At 37.7% G+C, this 21628-nt stretch overlaps 1 protein-coding gene across 1 annotated transcript in view; it reads right to left on the reverse strand.

Moving 5' to 3' along the window:
- Window positions 1-21628, reverse strand: part of vwa8 (von Willebrand factor A domain containing 8) — a 123536-nt gene that overhangs the window by 91472 nt on the left and 10436 nt on the right. The window contains exons 9-17 of the mRNA XM_082175026.1: window positions 21358-21462; window positions 21079-21210; window positions 20362-20496; window positions 19997-20074; window positions 15918-16078; window positions 12843-12956; window positions 3390-3558; window positions 3140-3217; window positions 476-591 (exon numbers count right to left, since the gene is read on the reverse strand). Of these exons, the coding sequence (XP_082031152.1) occupies window positions 476-591; window positions 3140-3217; window positions 3390-3558; window positions 12843-12956; window positions 15918-16078; window positions 19997-20074; window positions 20362-20496; window positions 21079-21210; window positions 21358-21462 (1088 nt within the window). The remainder of the gene's footprint in view (window positions 1-475; window positions 592-3139; window positions 3218-3389; window positions 3559-12842; window positions 12957-15917; window positions 16079-19996; window positions 20075-20361; window positions 20497-21078; window positions 21211-21357; window positions 21463-21628) is intronic.

A 21628-nucleotide genomic window follows, 5' to 3' on the forward strand; every position in this document is an offset into this window, starting at 1 on the left:
CAGCCACAGATGATGATTTAAAGATCATAAGGATATAAGGCCTTTATACTAGAGTTACTGCCCTAACAAAATCAAAATTTGCACATTTTACCACTATTTTTAAAGTTTTATATGGGACAATATAATATAATGCTCTAACGAAAATCCAAATTTTGAGCATGTTTTACTGTACCAATCTTTTTTTAATGAATAATTAAACTTAGCATACAGGACAATGCACACTGAGCCGTATATTGCACCATTAGCCCATTTTGCAGCATGATTTCTTGGTTGCCACAGAGGATGCTTTAAGCGGACATAAGGCCCTGATATTAAAGGTACAGTCCTTAAGAAACCCAAATTTGAGCAAACAGATCTCTATTAATTCATCCACATCCATGCTCTCGTTTGATGGCAGTGACGCACAAAGGAAATAGCTTCTAGTCAGAGCCGTCTTTTAATGCGGTGCAACATGAATGAGTTTGAGTTTGTCTACCTGGAGAGACAGGCTTTGTTCACAGCGTGAGCAACACTCTCCTGTGGATACTGAGAAAGACGCCGACAGATTCTCAGCAGCTGCCTGGTGGACAATGAAGAAGCAAGGGACAGGGCCTGGACATGGCACAAAAACACCAAAGAACATTTACATTACATCTCACAGAATCAAAAACAACACAAACCACTGAACAAAACCCCTATAATAAACACCTGTAAAGCAAAAAACAACATCTCCTAAAAATCTTTGTCCCTGGGTAAATGAGGAGATTGCTTCCTTAAGGAGAACATGTCGCAAGATAGAGCGCTTATGGAAATCCACTAATTTGGAAGTGCACAGACTACATTTAAGGGAGCTGATTGCATCACTAAATGAAATGATGAAGCAGGCCAGATCTATGTATTTTTCTGATCTTGTAAATCAGAATAAGAGAAACCCCAAAGTTGTCTTTGATACCATTCAAAACCTTGTTTCACCATCATCTCCACTGGTACCCATTTATACCATTGATGATAGCAATAGATTTTTAAAATATTTTGTAAATAAGGTTAATGAGATCAGAGCAAGTGTAAAACCATCTGATGAGAGCACCATGGTTGTAGCTTCTCCAAATTCCTCCTGGGATAGCTTTTCTACTGTCTCATTAGATGATGTCTTGGTCTTACTTAAAAAAATGAAGCCATCCTCAAGCCCGTTGGATATATTACCAACCTCTTTGTTTTTCAAAGTGATTGATCTTGTTATTCCTTTTGTCGTCAAAATAATTAACTTGTCACTTTCCACTGGGACTGTCCCAAACTTTTATAAACAGGCAGCGATAAGCCCCATTTTAAAAAAGCCCAATTTGGACCCAGCGGAGCCTAGTAATTATAGGCCAATATCAAAACTGCCCTTTCTCTCAAAAATCTTGGAGAAGGTAGTAGCTGAGCAGCTAACAGGTTTCTTAAGTAAAAATGACCTTTTGGATAAGTATCAGTCTGGTTTTAGAAAGATGCATTCTACTGAGACTGCCCTCCTCAAAGTGTCTAATGAAGTACAGATGGCTGCTGACTCTGGAAGGTACACTGTATTGGTTTTATTGGATTTATCATCAGCTTTTGATACAGTGGACCACAAAATACTGTTGAACAGATTGAAACAAGAGTTTGGTGTTGTTGGGTCTGTTTTAAAGTGGTTTTCCTCTTACTTGAGTGACAGAACATTTTCTGTTTATGTAAATGGTATACTGTCTGATGCCACTCCACTCTTGTATGGTGTACCCCAGGGCTCTGTCTTAGGTCCACTTTTGTTTTTAATGTACATTAGCCCCCTGGGAAAAATTGAGCCGTTTTAAGAATGTGTCATATCATTTTTATGCTGATGACTTACAGTTGTATTGCTCGTTCAATGACACTGAGTTCCACAAACTAACAGATTTGTTGGATAGTATTTCTTGTGTAAAATCGTGGCTTGCTAGTAACTGTCTCCAATTAAATTCAGAAAAGACTGAAACCCTAATTGTTGCCCCAGATAACAAAATCCCATCAATTCTCCAACACCTTGGTTCTCTGAGCTCAACTGTCCAGTCGAGTCTCAGAAATCTTGGCGTTTGGTTTGACCAGTCAATGTCTTTGGACTACCATTCTAGACTTCTGGTCAGAAATTGTTTTTATCATCTAAGAAATATTGCTAAATTGAGGTCAATTTTATCGGACTCTGATCTTGAGATGGTTATCCATGCTTTTATTTCGTCACGTTTAGATTATTGTAACTCTCTTTTTACTTATTTCAACAAATCTGCTTTAAATCGTCTTCAAATGGTTCAAAATGCTGTGGCAAGGCTTTTAACAGGATCTAGCAGAAGGACACACATCACACCCATTTTATCCTCCCTACACTGGCTACCCATCAAATTTCGAATTGATTTTAAAATATTAGTCTTAACCTTTAGAGCTTTAAATGGCCAGTCCCCACAATACATTGCTGATTTGTTGCTCCCCTACTCCCCAGGCCGTGCCCTTCGATCCTCAGGCCAGAGTCTTTTATTCGTCCCAAAGACTCGCTATAAAACCCGGGGTGACCGGTCTTTTCAGGTTGTAGCCCCCAGACTGTGGAATGCCTTGCCTCTGTCCCTCCGTGTGGCCGACTCTGTCGATTCTTTTAAAAAGCAACTTAAGACACTGTTATTTCAACAAGCTTTTAGTTGACTGGGCTTTATTGCCTTTTTATTTATATTGTATAATTGTAAGTTTTATTAGTATGATTGCACTTTGTAAAGCACTTTGTGATTGTATCTGTGAAAAGCGCTCTATAAATAAACCTTACTTACTTACTTACTTACTATAATGGGGAAAAATATTAACCAAGTCTACTGAAAAAGTAGGACAATCACTATTGTGCTCTAATACAACAGGATATTTAGGGTTTCTGGGACAGAAAACACTAGTAAACAGCAGAGTAAGCAGTTACTAAAAAGAAACCATATGTGGTGTTTTTTTATAACAAACCCTAAACAAATGTGCTGATAAGAACCTCCTGTCTCTCTATATGAGTCTGCTCTTTGACCACTGGAGTCAAGAAATGGGCCACAATCTCTCTTTGCTCCATGTATGTGGTGAAGGAATTAATTCCAGCCTCTGCTTTTGTTAAAGGATTTAGGGACCTAACATTGGTTCATTGGCTCACCGTTGGATCGTTGGATTTTCTCAGGCTGTGAGTCAGGTGTTGCAGCTGCTCCACTGCTTCTTTGGGAACATTTGGGATCTGTTATAAAAAAAAGACATTACACAAAACTCAAACCTAGAAAGAAAGGGTCAGAGCTAAAATTGCATCTGATTCAACAAGTGATGCAGCACATAAACACGTTGGGTGTATGCATTGCATATTTAATCAAACACCACACTATTGACATTAGTCTGAAGGTGATGTGACTGACCATGCCCTGGAGAATGGCCGTTTCCTCTGCCTTGGCCAGTGGTTTGATGGTGTGAAAGAGAAACATGGTGAGAATCTCTGGGCCGAGCCACTGCTGAGTGGTGCTCCCGACCTGAGGAGGCTCCGCTAGGGCGATGATCCTGAATGACGGGTGGATTGGGAAGATGGATCTGTGGAAAAGATAGCAGTTATAACTGGTTTCTTATTTACATCAAGCACAGTCCCTTTATCAATTCTTGATCCACACTGGAATAGTAACACAAAGCATCAACAAGTTTAATGCTTTGACAGGTTTATAGAGTGGACAACCCACAGCTACCTAAGCATTAAACTATTCTAATTCACAACGTGGAAACAAAGAACCAAAGAGGAGTGTACTCAAATCGTGGATTATCGTGCTTAAACCATGGTCATTTGCCAGCAGTGACAAGTTAAAGCTGTTATTGATGTTTGCAGAGCAATATTTGACCGGAAGGATACAAATTATGGTTATTTTAGGCAGTTACACCATGTTAGATCTAGCATTCTGCCTGTTTTGAATCAGACACAGAGATAAAGTAGAATTACAGTAGAGAGAGAGAGAAAGAAAGAGAGAGATGCATGTGTGAATTACCTATGTTGGTGCATCTGTCTTTATTAACAATGAAGCTGTATGTTTAATTACTTCAAAGACAGCAGTTACCCCATTGTTGCTGAGAATATAATGTAGCAATTCAATAGCGAAGCTTTTTTATTAAGTCGTAGGACAACAATGATAAGTTTCTGTGATCCTGAATGTTTCTGCATGATCTCCAATCTCTGAGTGCGAGTAATGTATGTTTTTTTTTTTATATATATTTTTATAAATGTTGTTCTTTTGAAGTTTTTATTCATCAAAGACATAAAAAATGTATCACGGTTTCCACAGAAATATTAAGCACCACAACCGTTTTCATTATTGACTATAATAAATGTTTCTTGAGCAGCAAATCAGCATATTACGATGATTTCTGAAGGATCATGTGACAATGAAGACTGGAGTAATGATGCTGAAAATTCAACTTTGCCATCACAGGAATAGCATTTAAAAAAATATTAAAATAGACAATATTGTAATAATATTTCACAGTATTACTGTGTTTACTATATTTCTGATTAAATGAATCAGTGAGCAAAGAGACTTCCTACGGAAATAAAAAAAGAATCCTACGACCCCAACATTTTGAATGGTAGTGTATCCTTCTGAGGGATCCAAATATTATGCCTGTTACAGAATGTGTGATTTCGGCAATCCTATAAGATCATTACAAATAACATGGATCTGACATGTATGTAGACTGTACGATGATGACACCTATTGAATCGTAGGCTATGACGCAAGTTAGTATAGAAGAATAAAACTTCATCAGCACGTGCTAGTGGTAAACAAATAGAGCAACATGAATCACACTTTGGTAATTGTGGTTTTTATGTGAGCTGGAAAAAAAAGAGGAGGAAGCCAAAGATGCCACCTTTGTATGCCAGTTTTGCAAAATGGAGCTTGAGGTAAGTAGTTTTAAGTTTTGATCAATACGCAATTTCATGTTGCATTTTTATTGGCTTGTCAGTAGATGTAGGTTGAGCAGCAAACACACTGTGAGATGATCATGCTAAACTTCTGACACTGTCAGAAAATTATCGCTGGCTATCTTTAGTCGCAAGACCGTGACAACGCCCGTCTTTAAACCCCTCTCACTGTACGACGTAGGACCACCGTTTAGGAGCCACGACCACAGAAATCACCAAGACTGGTCATCTTTTGTCTGGGACAGCCCAAAATCATACAATGTGTCTCGGACATTAGAAACAAGTTTATTTTCAACAATGTTTCTAAATGCATATTGTTTCACTTCTTATTCATTTAAAATAGCAGGCAGTGAGTATAAGTTAATATTATATTCTCAACATAGGCAATGTGACGTTGTTACACTTACAATATAAAGACAATGTAAAGCTGCTTTGAAACAATCTGTATTGTGAAAAGTGGTATATAAATAAAGGTGACTTGACAATGGAGCAACATGACGAGCAGGTGACCTGAAAACTAATCATTAGCCACAGTGACTGTCAATCTTTGTTATTATGATTATGGATATGTTCAGGGTTTGGCATAACCAAAGGCACCTGATCACTGATGACGATATGAGAACAAGATGAGGTGAAGCCAGTTCATTCATCTGTCAAAGTGAATAGGATATGCCCATGTCAAGATCTGTGCCCTCGCTGATCTCTGGTACACTGATATTGTATCCCTGACAATAGCTCGTGCTCGAGCTGCATCGCCACCTAATCCCACTGGACAGCTCCGTCTATTTATAAACAGTGGAGCACACTGCATGAAATGCAGAGATACACCTACTGACAGTGAGAGCGATCGAGATTCTTCATTATCACACCATTTTAGATCTTCATCAGATCAACTGCCTCCTGTTGCCTAGCAACACCTTCCTGCCTTCCAAGTCCATGTCCCTGGTTTCAAAGACACCAGCTCCACTTTCTTACATTTACACATCATTACTGAATGTACCACTTGTTAGCAATAATCATACACAGGTGCACTGCTATAATCTTTACTCATAACACTGAATGCGTTACTGAGAAAATGATAAGAATCACCATTTATCCAAACAAGGTTAAGTGACCAGGGGCTGCCATGTTAAGCTACAAAACAAAAGAGCGAATTCCATGTGACTACATCTACTTAAGCCATATAATAGGTTTGTGTGAGGAAATAAGAGACTTAAGTCATTATCCACTGTAAAAACTGTAAAAATCTAATTCGTGGTCATTTATGTTCAAATATGGTGCATCAAGACCCATTTCGCCAGGTTTGACGTTAATATGACTATATTTTAATGACCTTTTAATGACGTGCATTTTGCATTTTTGTACCAGAGTAAATCCAGTTGAGAACCAATTTGCATAAAAATATACACAGAAAGCCTGAGAGTGAAATGGAAAGTCAGACCAAGATACTAAGAATAGTTAATTCTGAGCCCTATTCAGTGTTGACCTCAGAAGGTCAAAGGCTCCAGCCCTGCCCACGCAGCCAAGCAAAGTGTGACTTTCAGAAGCGTCATTAATACGCCCGAGCAGTGAGGAGTGTGTGTGTGAGCCTGAGGCCGACAGAAACAGAGGCTCGATAATTAAGAGCAGTATTGGAACCACATGAAGAGACCACAAGTGAAGTCTGAGACACCGACTAGAAACACAGGAAGAGGAAGTGGCTTTATTTCAACCTCAGACGCGCCACCACAAACATCCTTCCTACCCGTCTAGGTGTGGCTCCACCAGCAGGACACAAATATACATCCAACAGCACTGATTTCTGCACCAACACACTCACAGATTTGTAATTTCACTGACCAGGTGTTGATAATCTATGGTTATGATTACAATAAAACCATGTCATCTAATGGTCCATCCATGAGAAATTTACTAAAGATGGAGAATGAAGCATAATTGAGATACATATGCCTATTTTTAATTAGCTTTTATTTTTACATTTTCTGTTTGAACTTTTACTGGTTGGGATTGAGTCTCCATGGATTTAGTTAGTCTATGAGGCACAGACTTTCTAATTGTGGGACATGATGCATCACCCACTCAAAAGTTGATTGCTGATTCTTCTGGACAACCAACAGACAAGAAAGGCTGATTGCCGTACTCACTGTTTTAAACCTATATGATGTTCTTTCTTTAATGGAACACAAAAGAAGAAATGTTAAAGACATGCTGGTCACTCTTTTTAGTGATCGCAATGAATGGAAACTAAAATAATGTAAGAGTACAGGTTTCATAGGATTCATGTGCTATATAGCTATATAGTCTTCCTAACAGGGATGCAAACTCATATGAACACCCTAAAGGAGAACTTTTTTTTTTTTATGTCAGTGTTAAAATTTTGATTTTAGCATGAGGATAGAGAGGAAAAAGTATTTTTTTTTAATATACAAAGTATAATAAAAAATAATAGTCGTCTCAGGACATATTAACATTGTTGTTGACTATAAAACAACAACAACTATTACTAATATTATTATTCTTTTTTTTAAAATTAAATTATAAAAATGAAATCATTACAAAAATGTCACTATAATAATGATACGATTGTACTGTTAAATAAAAAGTAATAATAATTTAAGTGATAATAATTTTACAGAAAAAGTGAAATGTAGAGATCGACCTATAATCAGTTTAACTGATATTTTCCCCAATATTTAAGCATTTTTACATAATCTGATATCGGTTTTGCAATATCGGATTCACCGATAAATGTTGTAGGCATTTTGAGAACCACACACGAGACATTAAAGCACTGCGGGGAAACCAGTCAACAAAGGTGTTCTCAGGTAAAGTAACTTGCTACCCGAATAGTTCACTTAAAAAATAACATTTTGTCATCATTTACTCACCCTCAAGTTGTTTCAAACCTGTAAAAATGTCTCTCTTCTGCTAAACCCAAAATATGATATGTGGGTTACCAAACAGTTGATGAACCCCATTGACCTTTTCCTTCAAAATATCTTGTGTGTTGCATAGTCAAAAAGGTTTGGTTCAAGGGTGAGTAAATGATGACAGAATGTTATTTTTGTCCAACATCATGGAGTTCATTTGGTTGGAGAGTGCTAAAACAATACCGTATATAAAAAAATATATATATATATATATATATATATATATATATATATATATATAAAAGAGAGTCATACTCAGTGTTATTATCTTATAAAAATAAGACTGGGACTGTAAAAACTTTAGTTTATTACAGTAACTATAAGATGATGCTCCATAGCAACATAATATTGTAGTGTAAAATTTCTCAGCCACTTTAAAAATTCCCCATCTGAAGACAAGTAAGGACAGACTGGAATAAATAGCAAGTGTCATGGTGCTAACTGACAAAACCTATAAAATCAGCCCCCGGATTAAATTGAGCTGGACCGTCTGGTGGGCAGTTTCCTGTTATTGCGGTCCTGAGATGAAAGCGCCCATTGTCATGGCCTGAAATGCATCTCATCGTAACTCAGTGTTTCTCACAGACATGGACGCAGGGTCTAGACTCACTGTCACAAAGCTTGTTGGTCTGTGATAGTGTCTCTCTATAGAGATGATGTCACGGGAAGTTAATCAACACCTCCCATGTGGATTTGTCCATGAGGTGTGTGGGAGCCATCACAACACTCATTCATTCATGACTGCGGTTGCTTCAGGCTAACGGAGACAGAGAGCTGGACGTGAAATATTGACTTATTGAGTGATCTGAAAGCACATCAAATATTAACCGACTGTGAACGGAAAAAATTATAATAATTCACATGAAACACGATTTTTACAAATCCGTTTCAAGATACATTCATATGTGGTTTGAAATCCTATTCAAATCTCATTTCTGGAAGTCCATGTCAGTATGATTACTCTGATAGGATTTCACGTAGCTTTTTTGCTAGTCGCTTTTTTTCCATGTAAAACGCAAACACATCAGATGTCATCGCAGAAACCAACTTGTGTTGTGTGCATGTCATGCAGAAAATGATTGTATAATGGAGGCATATCCGTGGTCCACACACCTCTTTGAATTTTAAGACCGGCAAAAACAGCAGCATGGCAACCTCCTACTGCTCTGCTTCATTAGATGTAGCTCCACGGCTACACGTTAGCACCTTTCACACATGTAATCTTTACTGGTGAATTCTTAGCTCTTATACTAATTCCTAATTTATATTAATGGATGATTTAAACTGGAATATGCCAGATCCTCCTGATCGTGTTCTGCTCCAATTTGATTCTTTAAATCTCACACAGATAATTAGTAAGCCTACTAGGTGTGATAGTAAATGTTTAGGAAATGCTAGTCTTTTAGACGTAATTTTGACAAATACCCCAGACTGATATCAATCTGATGTTTTCTGTCATGATATCAGTGATCATTGCTTTGAAGCATGTATCCGGAAAAAGTGTTCACACAGACAACCTAGTGTAATTTGATTGAAACGTTTAAAAAAAAATAATAATGAGCAAGCTTTTTTTTAATGTGATTGCTGTCATTAATAAATATGCCCCTCTAAAACCTATAACAGCATAAAAATGGCTCTAGTCCATGGATAAATCGGGACCTAGTTACTTTACTACTTCAGAAAAATGTGCTTTGGAGTAAATCTGAAACTGACTAGATTTCTTTTAGACAACATCGGAATATGTGTACTCAAGCCATCCGAGAAGCAAAATCACAGTACTATAGAAATCAATTCTCCAATAGTTCCTCAAATTCAAGAATATTTTGGAATACTGTAAAAGAACTAGAGAATCATTTTTTAACACAAAGGCCTGCTTCACTTAAAAAAACGAAGATATTGTTGTTATAGACAAAGCTAAATTAGCAGATCTTTTAAACAAACATTTTATTAGAGCGAGTAATTTATTCGAGAATCGTGTTTCTAAGCGGAGTATAAAAAAATAAAAAATTTTCATTACCTTTTAGTTTTTCCTTACAACCAGTTACTAAGTCACAGGTTTGGTTTGAATTTTATAAACTTAACTAAAAAAAAACCTGCTGGTCTAGTTGGTGCACCTATTATAGCTGAACGTCTAACATATATTTTACATTTATCTATATATACTGCAGAGATAAAACCCCTAAAACCTGGAAAACTGCCATTGTATCCCCTGTTTATAAGAATGGTGATAAAATAGATCCAAATTCATATAGGCCAATTTCAGTTTTGCCTTGTGTTGCAAAAGTAATTAATTAATAAGCAATTATTAGGGTTTCTTAATAAATTTAACATATCTGATGCTCAATCTCAATCATCATTTAGTTGCATTACAGCAGCTGTAAAAGTTATGAATGATATTTATAATGCTTTAGATACACAACAATTTTGTGCAGCAATTTTTATTGATCTTGCGAAAGATTTTGATACAGTTGATCACTCTATTGTGTCATCCAGATTATGTAGTATTGCTATTGGCGCATCTAATTTAACTTTATCTTGGTTCTCTAATGATCTGTTTAGTAGATCCCAACATATAAAGATTGAACAACAACTATCTGAGTTATTCACAATTAACAAAGGGGTTCCTCAAGACTCTGTGTTGGCTTCAACCCGGTTTTCAGTTTATATTAACAGTGTTTCCCAGGCTATCTGTAGTGAGAAAACCTATATTAACCTTTACGAGGATTATTGATAGCTATGATAATCATATAATCGATCTTCAGAAGAAAGTTAAATCTAGACTTGGTTTCTTATAATCGAAATTGTTCTACATTCACTACATCAGACAAGAAATATCTTGTTGAAACCACTATTTTACCGTTGTTTGACTATGGTGAAGAAGTGTATAGGAATGTTCTAGAACAATTAGATGTATTATATCATGCATCTATTAGACTGATTACTAATGCACCTTACAGAACACATCAATCACTGTGAACTGTATTCCCTTTTAAAGTGGACGTCATTACATATTAGATGGGAAATACACTAGTGTATTTTTATTTACAAAGTCCTGTTAGGTTTGTTACCCATATATCTTCAAGAGTTGTTGCAACCTCATGTTTTAACCAGATCATCTAATCATATTCATTTAATTATCCCTAGGAAGAAAATTGTTTATGGTCGTTCCACTTTTGGTTTTGCTGCTCCAAATGACTGGAATGTGCTTCAAAAGTCATGGAAATTAGAAACATATATTTCAATCTCTGCAAACTACTAGGGAGTCTTTTTATCACGGCCTGTAAATGTTTTTAATGAATGTATTTGTGTGTGTATAGTAATGCATGTTTGTACAACTCTCCTGCTGCCAGGCTGTTGTTGACAATAATAACTTTTTCTTAAGTGACTTGCCTGGTTAAATAAAGGTTAATACAGGTGAATTACTGTTTAGAGATCGTGTGTGAACAAAGAATAGGATTACTGGTATGAGCACGTACAGGTCAGAACGTCAGAATGTTGACTTAAGAAGTTTGCTTTGGGCCAATAATAAAGCTCTATTGGAGCCGTTTACAGTAAGCTCCACTGCTTTTAATTGTTTTTCTACGTAAACATGCAGTAGATGGACATTTGTCCGGAAAAATCAATCTGGTAATTTCATTTTACGGTAATTTACCGGGTTCAGTGTGTCATAGAAACCAAAGCAGATATTCCGGAAAACAAAAGAGCACAAATCAAAACTGACTAGTTGCGATACACTGTGTGGACAGTCATCGTTAATTTAGATCGGATTCCAATCACATACACAAATGATCAGATTTGGACTGACAGTTTGAATGCAGTCTCTGATTTTAGCTATATTTTTATATGTGTATTTTTTATGAATGTTTTGATGTTGTTTGTTAGCTCTAACCTCAGATTAGATTTCAGTCACTATGTGATGGACAAAGTTTTCAAAACTGAATTGAAATACATTGGATATGCCATTATCATCTGATTGCTTGGAGACGGTTCATACAAAGAAAGGGCTGATACGAATGTGCTAAATAATCTCCCCCATGAGACGCTGCGCACACATACAGGTGTTGATTAGTGTGAGATTTCTATTCTGTTCCATGATTGTGGCACACTGCACAGCCACAGCACATGTTCCCATTCTATAAGTGCAGTTGTCACAGCGACGAATGTATAGATGGAAGGATTGTATAGATGGAAGGCAGCTCTCATGAGAAATGGTACTGATAGGTGCTGGGTTCCCTTTCGAACGGTCAGTCGTATTGCATAGCTATACACTAAATAGAAAACTAGTCCCATGTAAGTACTTAATATCTACGGCACACTTCTGAAAAGCATTATCTCAGTTGGACATAAAAACGTTAAATTAATGAGAGCCTTGGTCCATTCCTAAGACCATTATGTGTGTATCCAACTTAAATGGATCTTTCAGCTTATTCGCACAGTTTTTTTTTTTTTTTTTGGTTGAGATACAGGGATAGTTACATATATTTAGTTCATATAGCAAAACCATTAGACTGAATAAATAAATAAAAAAGCGGGATTTTTTTGTTTTTTTTTAATTTAACGATACTTTGATAATGAGATTTGATGATTATATTCTTATATTTTACAAAAAAATCTGAGAATTGTGTCTCTTCAAAACACTTTGATACAAGCGCTCGATTCATATGGATTACTTAATAACTTTTGAAGCTTGAAAGTTTTGGTTGTATGGACTTTCAATAGATGGACAAAACTGTTGAGAGAATATTAAATATATCTTAATATGTGTTTTCCGAAGATGAACGCGAGACTAACTGAACTAACTCTTTAATAATCTTTACATTTCTTTTTACTGTGTTTATTTAGACATTCTTGATAATATAAAAATGTTTGGTTCCATTACCAGAAACACTATATGCTATTTATATTGAATATTCATTAAAAATAACCGGAAAAAAATATCATGTTATTTATATGTAATAATCTTGCTTTGAGATTATTACCTGTCTTGCAGCTCCTGGTCAGTGAGCTTCAGTTCCTCTTTTAGAGTCTGGTAACGGTCCCACCTCAGCAGTCGAGTCCCGTCATACAGAGCCAGCTCTCGGTCATGCAGTAACCTGAGACAGAACATTAATCACCCAACCAGTCAAGAACAACAAGAGGTGAGTCAAGTCAAGTCAAGTATATTTGTATAGCGCTTTTCACAATACAGATTGTATCAAAGCAGCTTCACAGTATTAAATTAAAATAATACAACAAGGTTTGTTTCTGGTGGAATTTATTGATTGATAAAATTAAATTCAATATCCCCAACTGAGCAAGCCAAAGGCAACAGTGGCAAGGAACCGAAAAACTCCATCAAGTGACCTAATGGTGTCCTAAAACTCCATCAGGTGACATAATGGAGAAAAAAAACCTTGGGAGAACCCAGGCTCAGTCGGGGGCCAGTTCTCCTCTGGCATTTATGAGCTAGAGGACGGATTGTAGTTTGATCTGTAGGATTATATGAATGCCTGGCTGAAGAGATCCGACTTTAATCTAGTTTTAAACTGGGAGAGCGAGTCTGAGAAACGAACAGTATCAGGAAGACTATTCCAGAGTTTTGGAGCTAAATGTGAAAATGCTCTCCCTCCTTTGGTGGTTCTGGATATCCTAGGTATGACCAAAAGCCTTGAATTTAGTGATCTTAAAGAGCGCGATAGAAGATCCGTTAAATAGACTGGAGCTAAGCCGTTTAGGGCTTTATAAGTCAGTAGCAATACCTTGTAATTAATACGGAACTTTATAGGTAACCAATGCAGTAGGGCTGTCAACGAATATTCTAAATTCGAATATATATTCGAATAGTTTTAAAAAACAGAAATTCGAACGTGAAAATTAATATTCGAATGTGAATTTCGAATATGGAAAAACACGCCCGCGGAAGCAGAGGCGCGGCTGTCTGCTTTGCGAGTGGGCGCGCGCGCTGCCTGAAGCCTTGTTTATACTTTCGCCTGTCTCCGCAGCGCGAGTCTCCGCAGACTGCGCGCGCACCTCCCCCAAACGGACGAGGCGTTTATACCCTATGGTTTATACTCGACGCGCTCGCCGTTGTACTATTCTTTGAAACGATAGGGGGCGATTCGCGCTCGTGCGGACGCGTCGAGTATAAACAAGACTTGAGGGACAGGTCACACTCGCACTGTCTAGCACAGCGTCACTGCTGAAAGTTGACAGTGCACTAAAAGACAATGGAATAAATTGCAGTCAGTTTTTCCCTTTTTTTAATACAAGCACCAATAATGTAAGTAGCCTTTTTCTTTTTTAATAGCACTTTCTTTTTTATGAACCTCAGGGTAAAAGTTCTTTGTTGTCACATTTCTCGGAATTGTGTGCCTCATTTTATTTAAAGTTAAACAGAAAAGTTCCATGTTTACCACAGCTCGCTCGGAGCGTTCAATGTCGGTTCTATACTGTAAAACTTCAATTAATGTTAATACATTTGTTTCAATCACTGAATGAAGCCTGCTATATTTGGGGCAAGAGTCGCGACCTTAAATTGCTTGCACAAAACTCTTGATCAGCACTCAACATGTGCTTATTGTTGTTCATTTAAACCGTTATGAGCAGAGAGAGCGTGAGCGCGAGGGCGCGCGAGAGAGAGAGAGAGAGAGTGCCTGCGAGTGAGCGAGACTGAGGTCTGCGGTCTTGGCCATTAGTTTATTTACTTGGTTTTGTGTTGGTAATACATTGTCAAATATGTTTAAACTTAAATTAACTACCTATACAAGTTATGTATGTCTCTTTGTATTAATTTGTCCTGTTATTGACGTAATGCGCGTCATTGAAAAAATGCGCAACCAGATGTTCGAATAGTTCGAATATTCGTGTGTTTTTTAGAGGGAATATTCGAACGTCATTTTTGAGCAATTTTGACAGCCCTACAATGCAGTGATGATAAAATCGGTGTTATATGATCATATTTTCTTGATCTAGTAAGAACTCATTTTGGACTAACTGTAGCTTGAGTGAAGATCAGCAATCTGCTCTAAAGTGAAGATCACACGCACAGAAATAGCAGTGTTGGGATTTTCATACCAAGAGAGAATTCTCAGAAAATAAAAAATAAAAAAATAAAAATAAAATTCTGACAAAATACCATAAAAAAAAAGTATAAAAAAAGTTGTAAACAAATATTTTGCCTAAAAAAATTATAGTTATTATAACAAATAAATAATGTTATATATAAATAGATATAATTATTATTAATAATAATTTATATTATATTAGCATTAGTAAAATAGTAGTTAAATTTAACATTTAATTTAATATTCAACTCTAATATTGATCTGCCTGTACTGACACCATTATATGGGAATCGAACTGAGCTGGACGATGACATCACAGTTTTCTCCAGAGCGGCTATATAGATGTATATAAATTAACTAAATTAATAACTTTTTTACAACAAAAATGAACCATCACTGAACTTACTTAAGCTGGACTGTGACGCTATTTTCTTCTGGAAACAAACTTTTTTGCATTATTTTCCTGTTATCACTGTAAAACTGCTTTGAAACAATCTGTATTGTAAAATGCGCTACATAAATAAATGTGACTGTGCAAAAAATGTCTAGTTGTTTGTCCACCTATTATTATTACAAATAAATATAATTATTAATAATAATTTATATTATATTAGTAGTAGTAATAATAATAAAAGTAGCAGTAGTAATAATTATATTAGTAATAATAATAATAATAATAATTATTTTCATTCTGTCAATAAATTACTATTACTAATAATAATTTGTTATTATGAATATTTGAATTATTAGTAGTAGTATTATTAGCAGTTGTAGTAATAAAAAATTATAATAAAATAATTTATTGAATATAATGAATAATTAATAACAACAAAAACAACAACAACAATAATAATAATAACAACATTATGAATAATAATAATAATAATAATAACAACAACAACAAAAATATTTTGGACCATTCTGGGTGACGGCCAATAAAACTGATTGCATCATTCAGGGTTGGGACATGATGTAAGCCTCTAAATGAGGGCGGCTGGGGTTGAGACTGACCTGGACAGCACAGCCAGAGTGCCCAGGTTGACCCGATGGATGCCGTCCAGCAGCACCAGCTTGCCCTCCTGAGCAGCAGTGACCAGCGGGGATGCCCTCCAGGCGGTGTCTCCATTAGGCAGGGTGTACCTCTGCTGGAGCAGGTCCCGCGCTGTCATATCCTACCACACACACACACAGAGAGAGAGAGAGAGCCAACGCCTGTCATTTTCTGTATCCTGTAGTGCAGTGACAGAGAGGGTAGGGGTGAAAGAAGGACAGAAGTGTGTGTGGGCTTGCATTTGAGTAGAGCTTCACGTGGAGTCACACTGATCGGAGGGCAGCCATTCACACTCAAGGGCTTCACATTGACTGTACAATAACACATCCATAATGACTCAAGATGAAATCAAAAGGGCCATGATCTCAAGTAGTTAGCATTTTTGTACAAAGGATTTTCTGGTTTGTTCCAGTTTTTTCTTCAGTTCATAAAGTTTATTAAATAGCCTAAGAATCTCACATCCTTGGACCATAGTGCCCGATCTAATATATACACTACCTATATACACAATTTACCAGGGTTTCTGCACACTTTTAAAAGTAAAATGTAAGGCTTTTTAAGACCTTTTTAAAGGGATGGTTCAGAGTAAAATCAACCTAGGGTCCTTTGCACCATGACCTCGAGCCAAACACCCCCCTAGAAGCCTTTTTTCCCTTGGTCGAACATTATTAAAGTTAGAGCTTATTTAGAGAAATCAGCCGAATGGCTTAGTGCAGGCGCTAATGGATCCTATGATGTATCTCGTAAATTACCCCACTAATAATGCCCAGAATGGTACCAAACTTCTACAGTTGCACAAATAGGTTCTGTACTCAAAAAACGAGGCATTGGAAAGTTTGTAAGTACATCAGGAGTTCATTTAAATAACACTTGCCTGACGGCTCATGCTACTGCTAACCCGGACGTCGACGCCACTTCAGTTGTCTGGGAAAAGCCCGTAAAAGTCCTGTCAGAAAGCGATGCATAATGATGTAGTGTAACAACGCCCAGTTCCAGGAAAGCACTAATATTTTGTTGGTAGTACCAGTTTGCAACAATTATTAGTTAACACCAAGTTGTTAACACTTCGGAAAAAATAATCCTTCGTCGTTACACTACATCCTACACTACAAATGGTCATCTGCATTTTCAGAATGAAAACTGATATGGTAAAACTGACAACATTATTAACTGTCTTTATAATTGCTTTGGAAGCTGAAGCTCGCGATTATGGGAAGGGGCGTTACATTTCCTAAAGTTCATAAAGTTCACATTTTATTTTTGTTATTATACACTGAATTTAATTTAGAAAGCCTTGAGCGTCGAAATAAGATCATCTGAACATTTCCTCTAAGACTGTTTGCCAGGTTGTTTGAGGAAAATTAGCATGAACTTTTAAGGCAAGGAAAACATTGAAAAGTTATCTAAAGGTGAATCTACACGGGGAGAACAAAACTATCATAACAAGAGGAAACACAAGAAGCAAAACACCATTGCTTGTCAAAGCGAGTGCCAAGACTTTTTCTGGGCCGTGACAAAGTATTTTTTTCCACAACTAAAAGCACCATGTCATCGGGGATGAGCCGTGGCCCGTACGAGTTCATAAAAGGGCTTCAGAGGGCTAAAAAGATGAAGAGCGCTACAAAATTCCTCTTTTCCCCATACACTGTGACCTCCTGCTCTCACCGGGCAAAAATAACTTAAGCATGATGCACAAACAGCTTCCCTTTCCTGCTCTATTCTCACTGAGCCAAAGGAATTCCCGACATTCCAGTACAAACGCACACACGCACGCAGCGGTTTATTACCTGCGGTGCTAATGTTTACTCTCCGTTTTAAGCGGCTCTTCAGAGTCTGTATGAGCTGCATCAAAACACGAGCATGCTGCGATAAGACCCAGATGCTAACGGGCCTCTCAGCTGGTGTGAAAAGCACCCGGACGCTGGTCACACAGCAAGAGCTCTTCACATCATTTCAGATGAAGTCTCAATGTGCACTGTCGTCTTTTTACTCCAAACATTAAAGGAAAAGTTCATCCAAAACATCTTTAGGTCTCTCCAAGCTTGTACGACTATTGTGGAACACAAATCGAGCAATTTTGATTCCATCATTCCTCAAAATCTAGTGAGCTGCTCTGCTGTCTACATAGGCAGCATCACTACACAGGCAGTAACATGTTGCTAAGCTAACAATGTGATACTCTGGGGCAGCCGTGGCCTATTGGTTAGAGAGTAAGACTGGTAACCCAAAGGTTGCAGGTTCGAGTCTCAATACGATTCAGAAAATGGCACCTAAACCCCAATCGCTCCCCGGGCGCCTCAGCAAAAATGGCTGCCCACTGTGTGTGTGTGTGTTCACTACTCACTGCTCCTATGTGTGTGCACTAACTTGGATGAGGTAAAATTCCAAGTATGGGCCTTCACGTCACTTTCACTTCCACTAATGCGTGTAAAATACACAAAAACCATGTGAAATAGTGAAGTAATTGGGTAAAATACAAATTGTAATTTGTACTTAGCATAATTGAATAACCAAAAATCAATTGGCAACCTTTTCTTTTTTTCTTTTTTACATAATTTTACCATATATTGTGAAAAACTTGAAATGGTTTAACATCGCATTATATGTAATTTTACTGTAAAATACTATCAGCTCAGTAGATTTTGGAACTGAGCCGTTGTGTTCTGACAACAGAATAGGGCCAATGCTGTTAATGATAACTGGGGGAGATCAAGGACAGTCCATGACTCTGATCCTAAAATAGAAACAACCCAAGAACATATGGCTATTTAAGGACTGCAGCTCAAAAATGGTTTCTGTGGTCTTACAGGAATCACAAATATTAAAAACACCAATGATTGCTGATGGAAACTCTGTGACCCCTGTGGTGCATAACCTCTGGCTCTGTGTGCTGATGCCCAGGACAACACTGAGCTTTACTCAACAAACCTCACTTTCCACAGCTGCACACAAGTGAGCAAACACAAAACTCATGCTCATGTGATACCAAAGTAAACTCAAAGACCAAAACAGAAGAGAGGAATATTCTGGGTTAAAGGTACATCCAGTATTTCCACATTCCCTGACCCCCGGTAGTATACATATATATTTTCCACTCATGAAAATGATTCTGATTTTGAGAGATTGAGCGAATCGTGTAGTCCATAGAAATCTATCCATGATAAATGTGCTCCACACGGCTCCGGGGGAATAATAAAGGTCTTCTGAAGCAAAGCGATGAGTTTGTGTAAGAAAAATATCCATATTTAACATGTTACAAAGTACAATTCTAGCTTGCGGCCAAATGAACATACGCAGTCTACTAACGTCTAAATCGCAACTTGTGACGTGGGAAGTAGCGTAGTGCATCATGGCGTAGTGTAAATATCAGCAGTATGTCGCATTACTCGCATAAGTTGCGCTTTAGGCTTAAGTGGAATCCGTATGTTCGTTTAGCCGGAAGCTAGTTATTTTACTTTATAAAGTTTTAAATATGAATATTTTTCTTACACAAACGCATCACTTCACTTCAGAAGGCCTTTATTAACCCCCCGGAGCTGTGTGGAGTATTTTTATGATGATAGATGCACTTTTATGGACTTCAAACAGAAATGGCCATTCACTGCCATAATAAAGCTTAGAAGAGCCAGGACATTTTTTTATATAACTCCGATTGAATTCGTCTGAAAGAAAAATGTCATATCCACCTAGGATGACTTGAGGGTGAGTAAAACATGGGCTAATTTTCATTTTTGGGTGAACTATCCCTTTAAAGTAACATTTTAGGATCAATACAAGTTAAGTTCCACTGACAGCGTTTGTGACACAATACACCAGAAAATAACAGATCGACTTACCGGTAGAATAAATTAAACTACGATTTTGTCAACAGCTGAGGTAAGATTCACAACCATTTTCTGTTGTAATTGATAGCATCTGTGGCATAGAGCTTAACTTGAAACTTGCATTGACCCCAGAACATACTCTTCTAAACAAATGTTATCAATTTGTCTTGTCAGGACTGATTCGTTTTTATTATTTTCTCATGCGTTGACATTACCTGATAAAGCATAATTGGTTCAATGCTGTAGCCCAGCATTTCAGCGAACTCTCTCGCAATCATGGATTTGCCACAACCCTGAAAAAAGAAGAAAAAAAGAAACAGCATTAGCCAAACCACAAGGCAATATTACTACACAAACATATGATTTACATCGTTCATCAGATCTAATCTTTCTCAGAACCTCTTAAATAAGAACACAACCCATGACGCACACACAACCTGACGCAACCTGATGATCTACCCTGTATTACCTTAACAGGCAGTGTGAATAGTGAGCTATTGTTCTTGTTCGACACACATCAACTTTCTAGTTCATAGTGCATTTGCTCCAAGAGGGTGGCCACAGGAAGTTGCCTGTGTACCTTGGCTCCGATCAGACACATGTCTTTGACGAGGTGGGACTGCATCATCTCAGCCAGCAGGCGGTCGTGTGTGGGGGTGCCGATGAACGCGGGACTGCTGTTGGGTGGGCGAATCGGCCGCGTCCCAGAAGGAACCTGATGAGAAACCACAGCATTTCCTTTAGAGGGAAGAAATGGTTCATCTAATTCACATTTCCAAATAAAGTATTATCTTATAGCTCTTAGCTACAGTGACACGTGGCTGACCCTGTGGATGCCATCAGTTAGTTTTATTACTTTAGTACCGACTTCGAAGTCAGTACTGAAATTTTAAAAATGTGATGCTATGAGCGGAATTGTAAACACCTCTGATTGCCCATTGTACTCACACGCTCATCAAATATGTCTGTGATTGGCTACAAAGATCAGCGCTTCAAAAACATGTTGAATGACACTCTTCACCGTGCGCTTACACAGATACACACGGGAGCGTTTGAAAGCAGGCCTGCTAGTGCTTTCAAAAAACGTTCAAACGCTCCCGTGCGTTGATCATTGTTGCCAATCACAGACATGGGATCACATCAGATGGACGTGTGAACAAAATGGCCAATCAGAAGTGTTTACGATTCCACTCAACAGTGTCAAAGCGTCACATTTTTTAAATTTCAGTACCGATTTGGTACCAAAGTCAGTATATTTCCCTAAAACAGCACTTTACCACCATCGCTGTGTCCTGACCTGAAAGGTGGTGTTCTGGTTGGCGATGTTGAGCGTGACGGCTGCCTGTTCTGCATGATCTCCACTCACAATCTCAACGTTCACCACAGCAGTCGGAGAAGGCTTTGTGCTCTCATCAGTCAATTCAAACCTCTGAGAAGAGAGTCTCTATTAGTGATTACTGAATACATACAGTATTCAAGCTGTGTATACACCAGTTTACAGCTCAGATTTTAAGCTACTAGGCTACACAAGCCCATTATTATTATTATTTTGTGTAAGTGTGAGAAAGGACCTTACACTGAGCACCCCTTCTACGGCGGTGCGGCCTTCCTTCCCCAGCATGGCCTGGTATGGGTAAAGCCTCTGGACCAGCTGCTGCGCTGACAGCATGGGGAACCGGTTCTGCAATAGACACAAATTACCTTCAACAATGTCTACACAATGAATGTGATGTACCTGGAATGTACGGGAATGCTTGAAACCCTTATCGTCAACTGTGACGTTTTGTGACAGAAAGTAGATTGGTGCTCGTATACCTTTTCCACTAGCATAATCAAAGGTCCAGAAT

The sequence above is a fragment of the Leuciscus leuciscus genome (assembly GCF_965113295.1).
Source record: "Leuciscus leuciscus genome assembly, chromosome: 7".
NCBI classification, from domain to species: domain Eukaryota; kingdom Metazoa; phylum Chordata; class Actinopteri; order Cypriniformes; family Leuciscidae; genus Leuciscus; species Leuciscus leuciscus.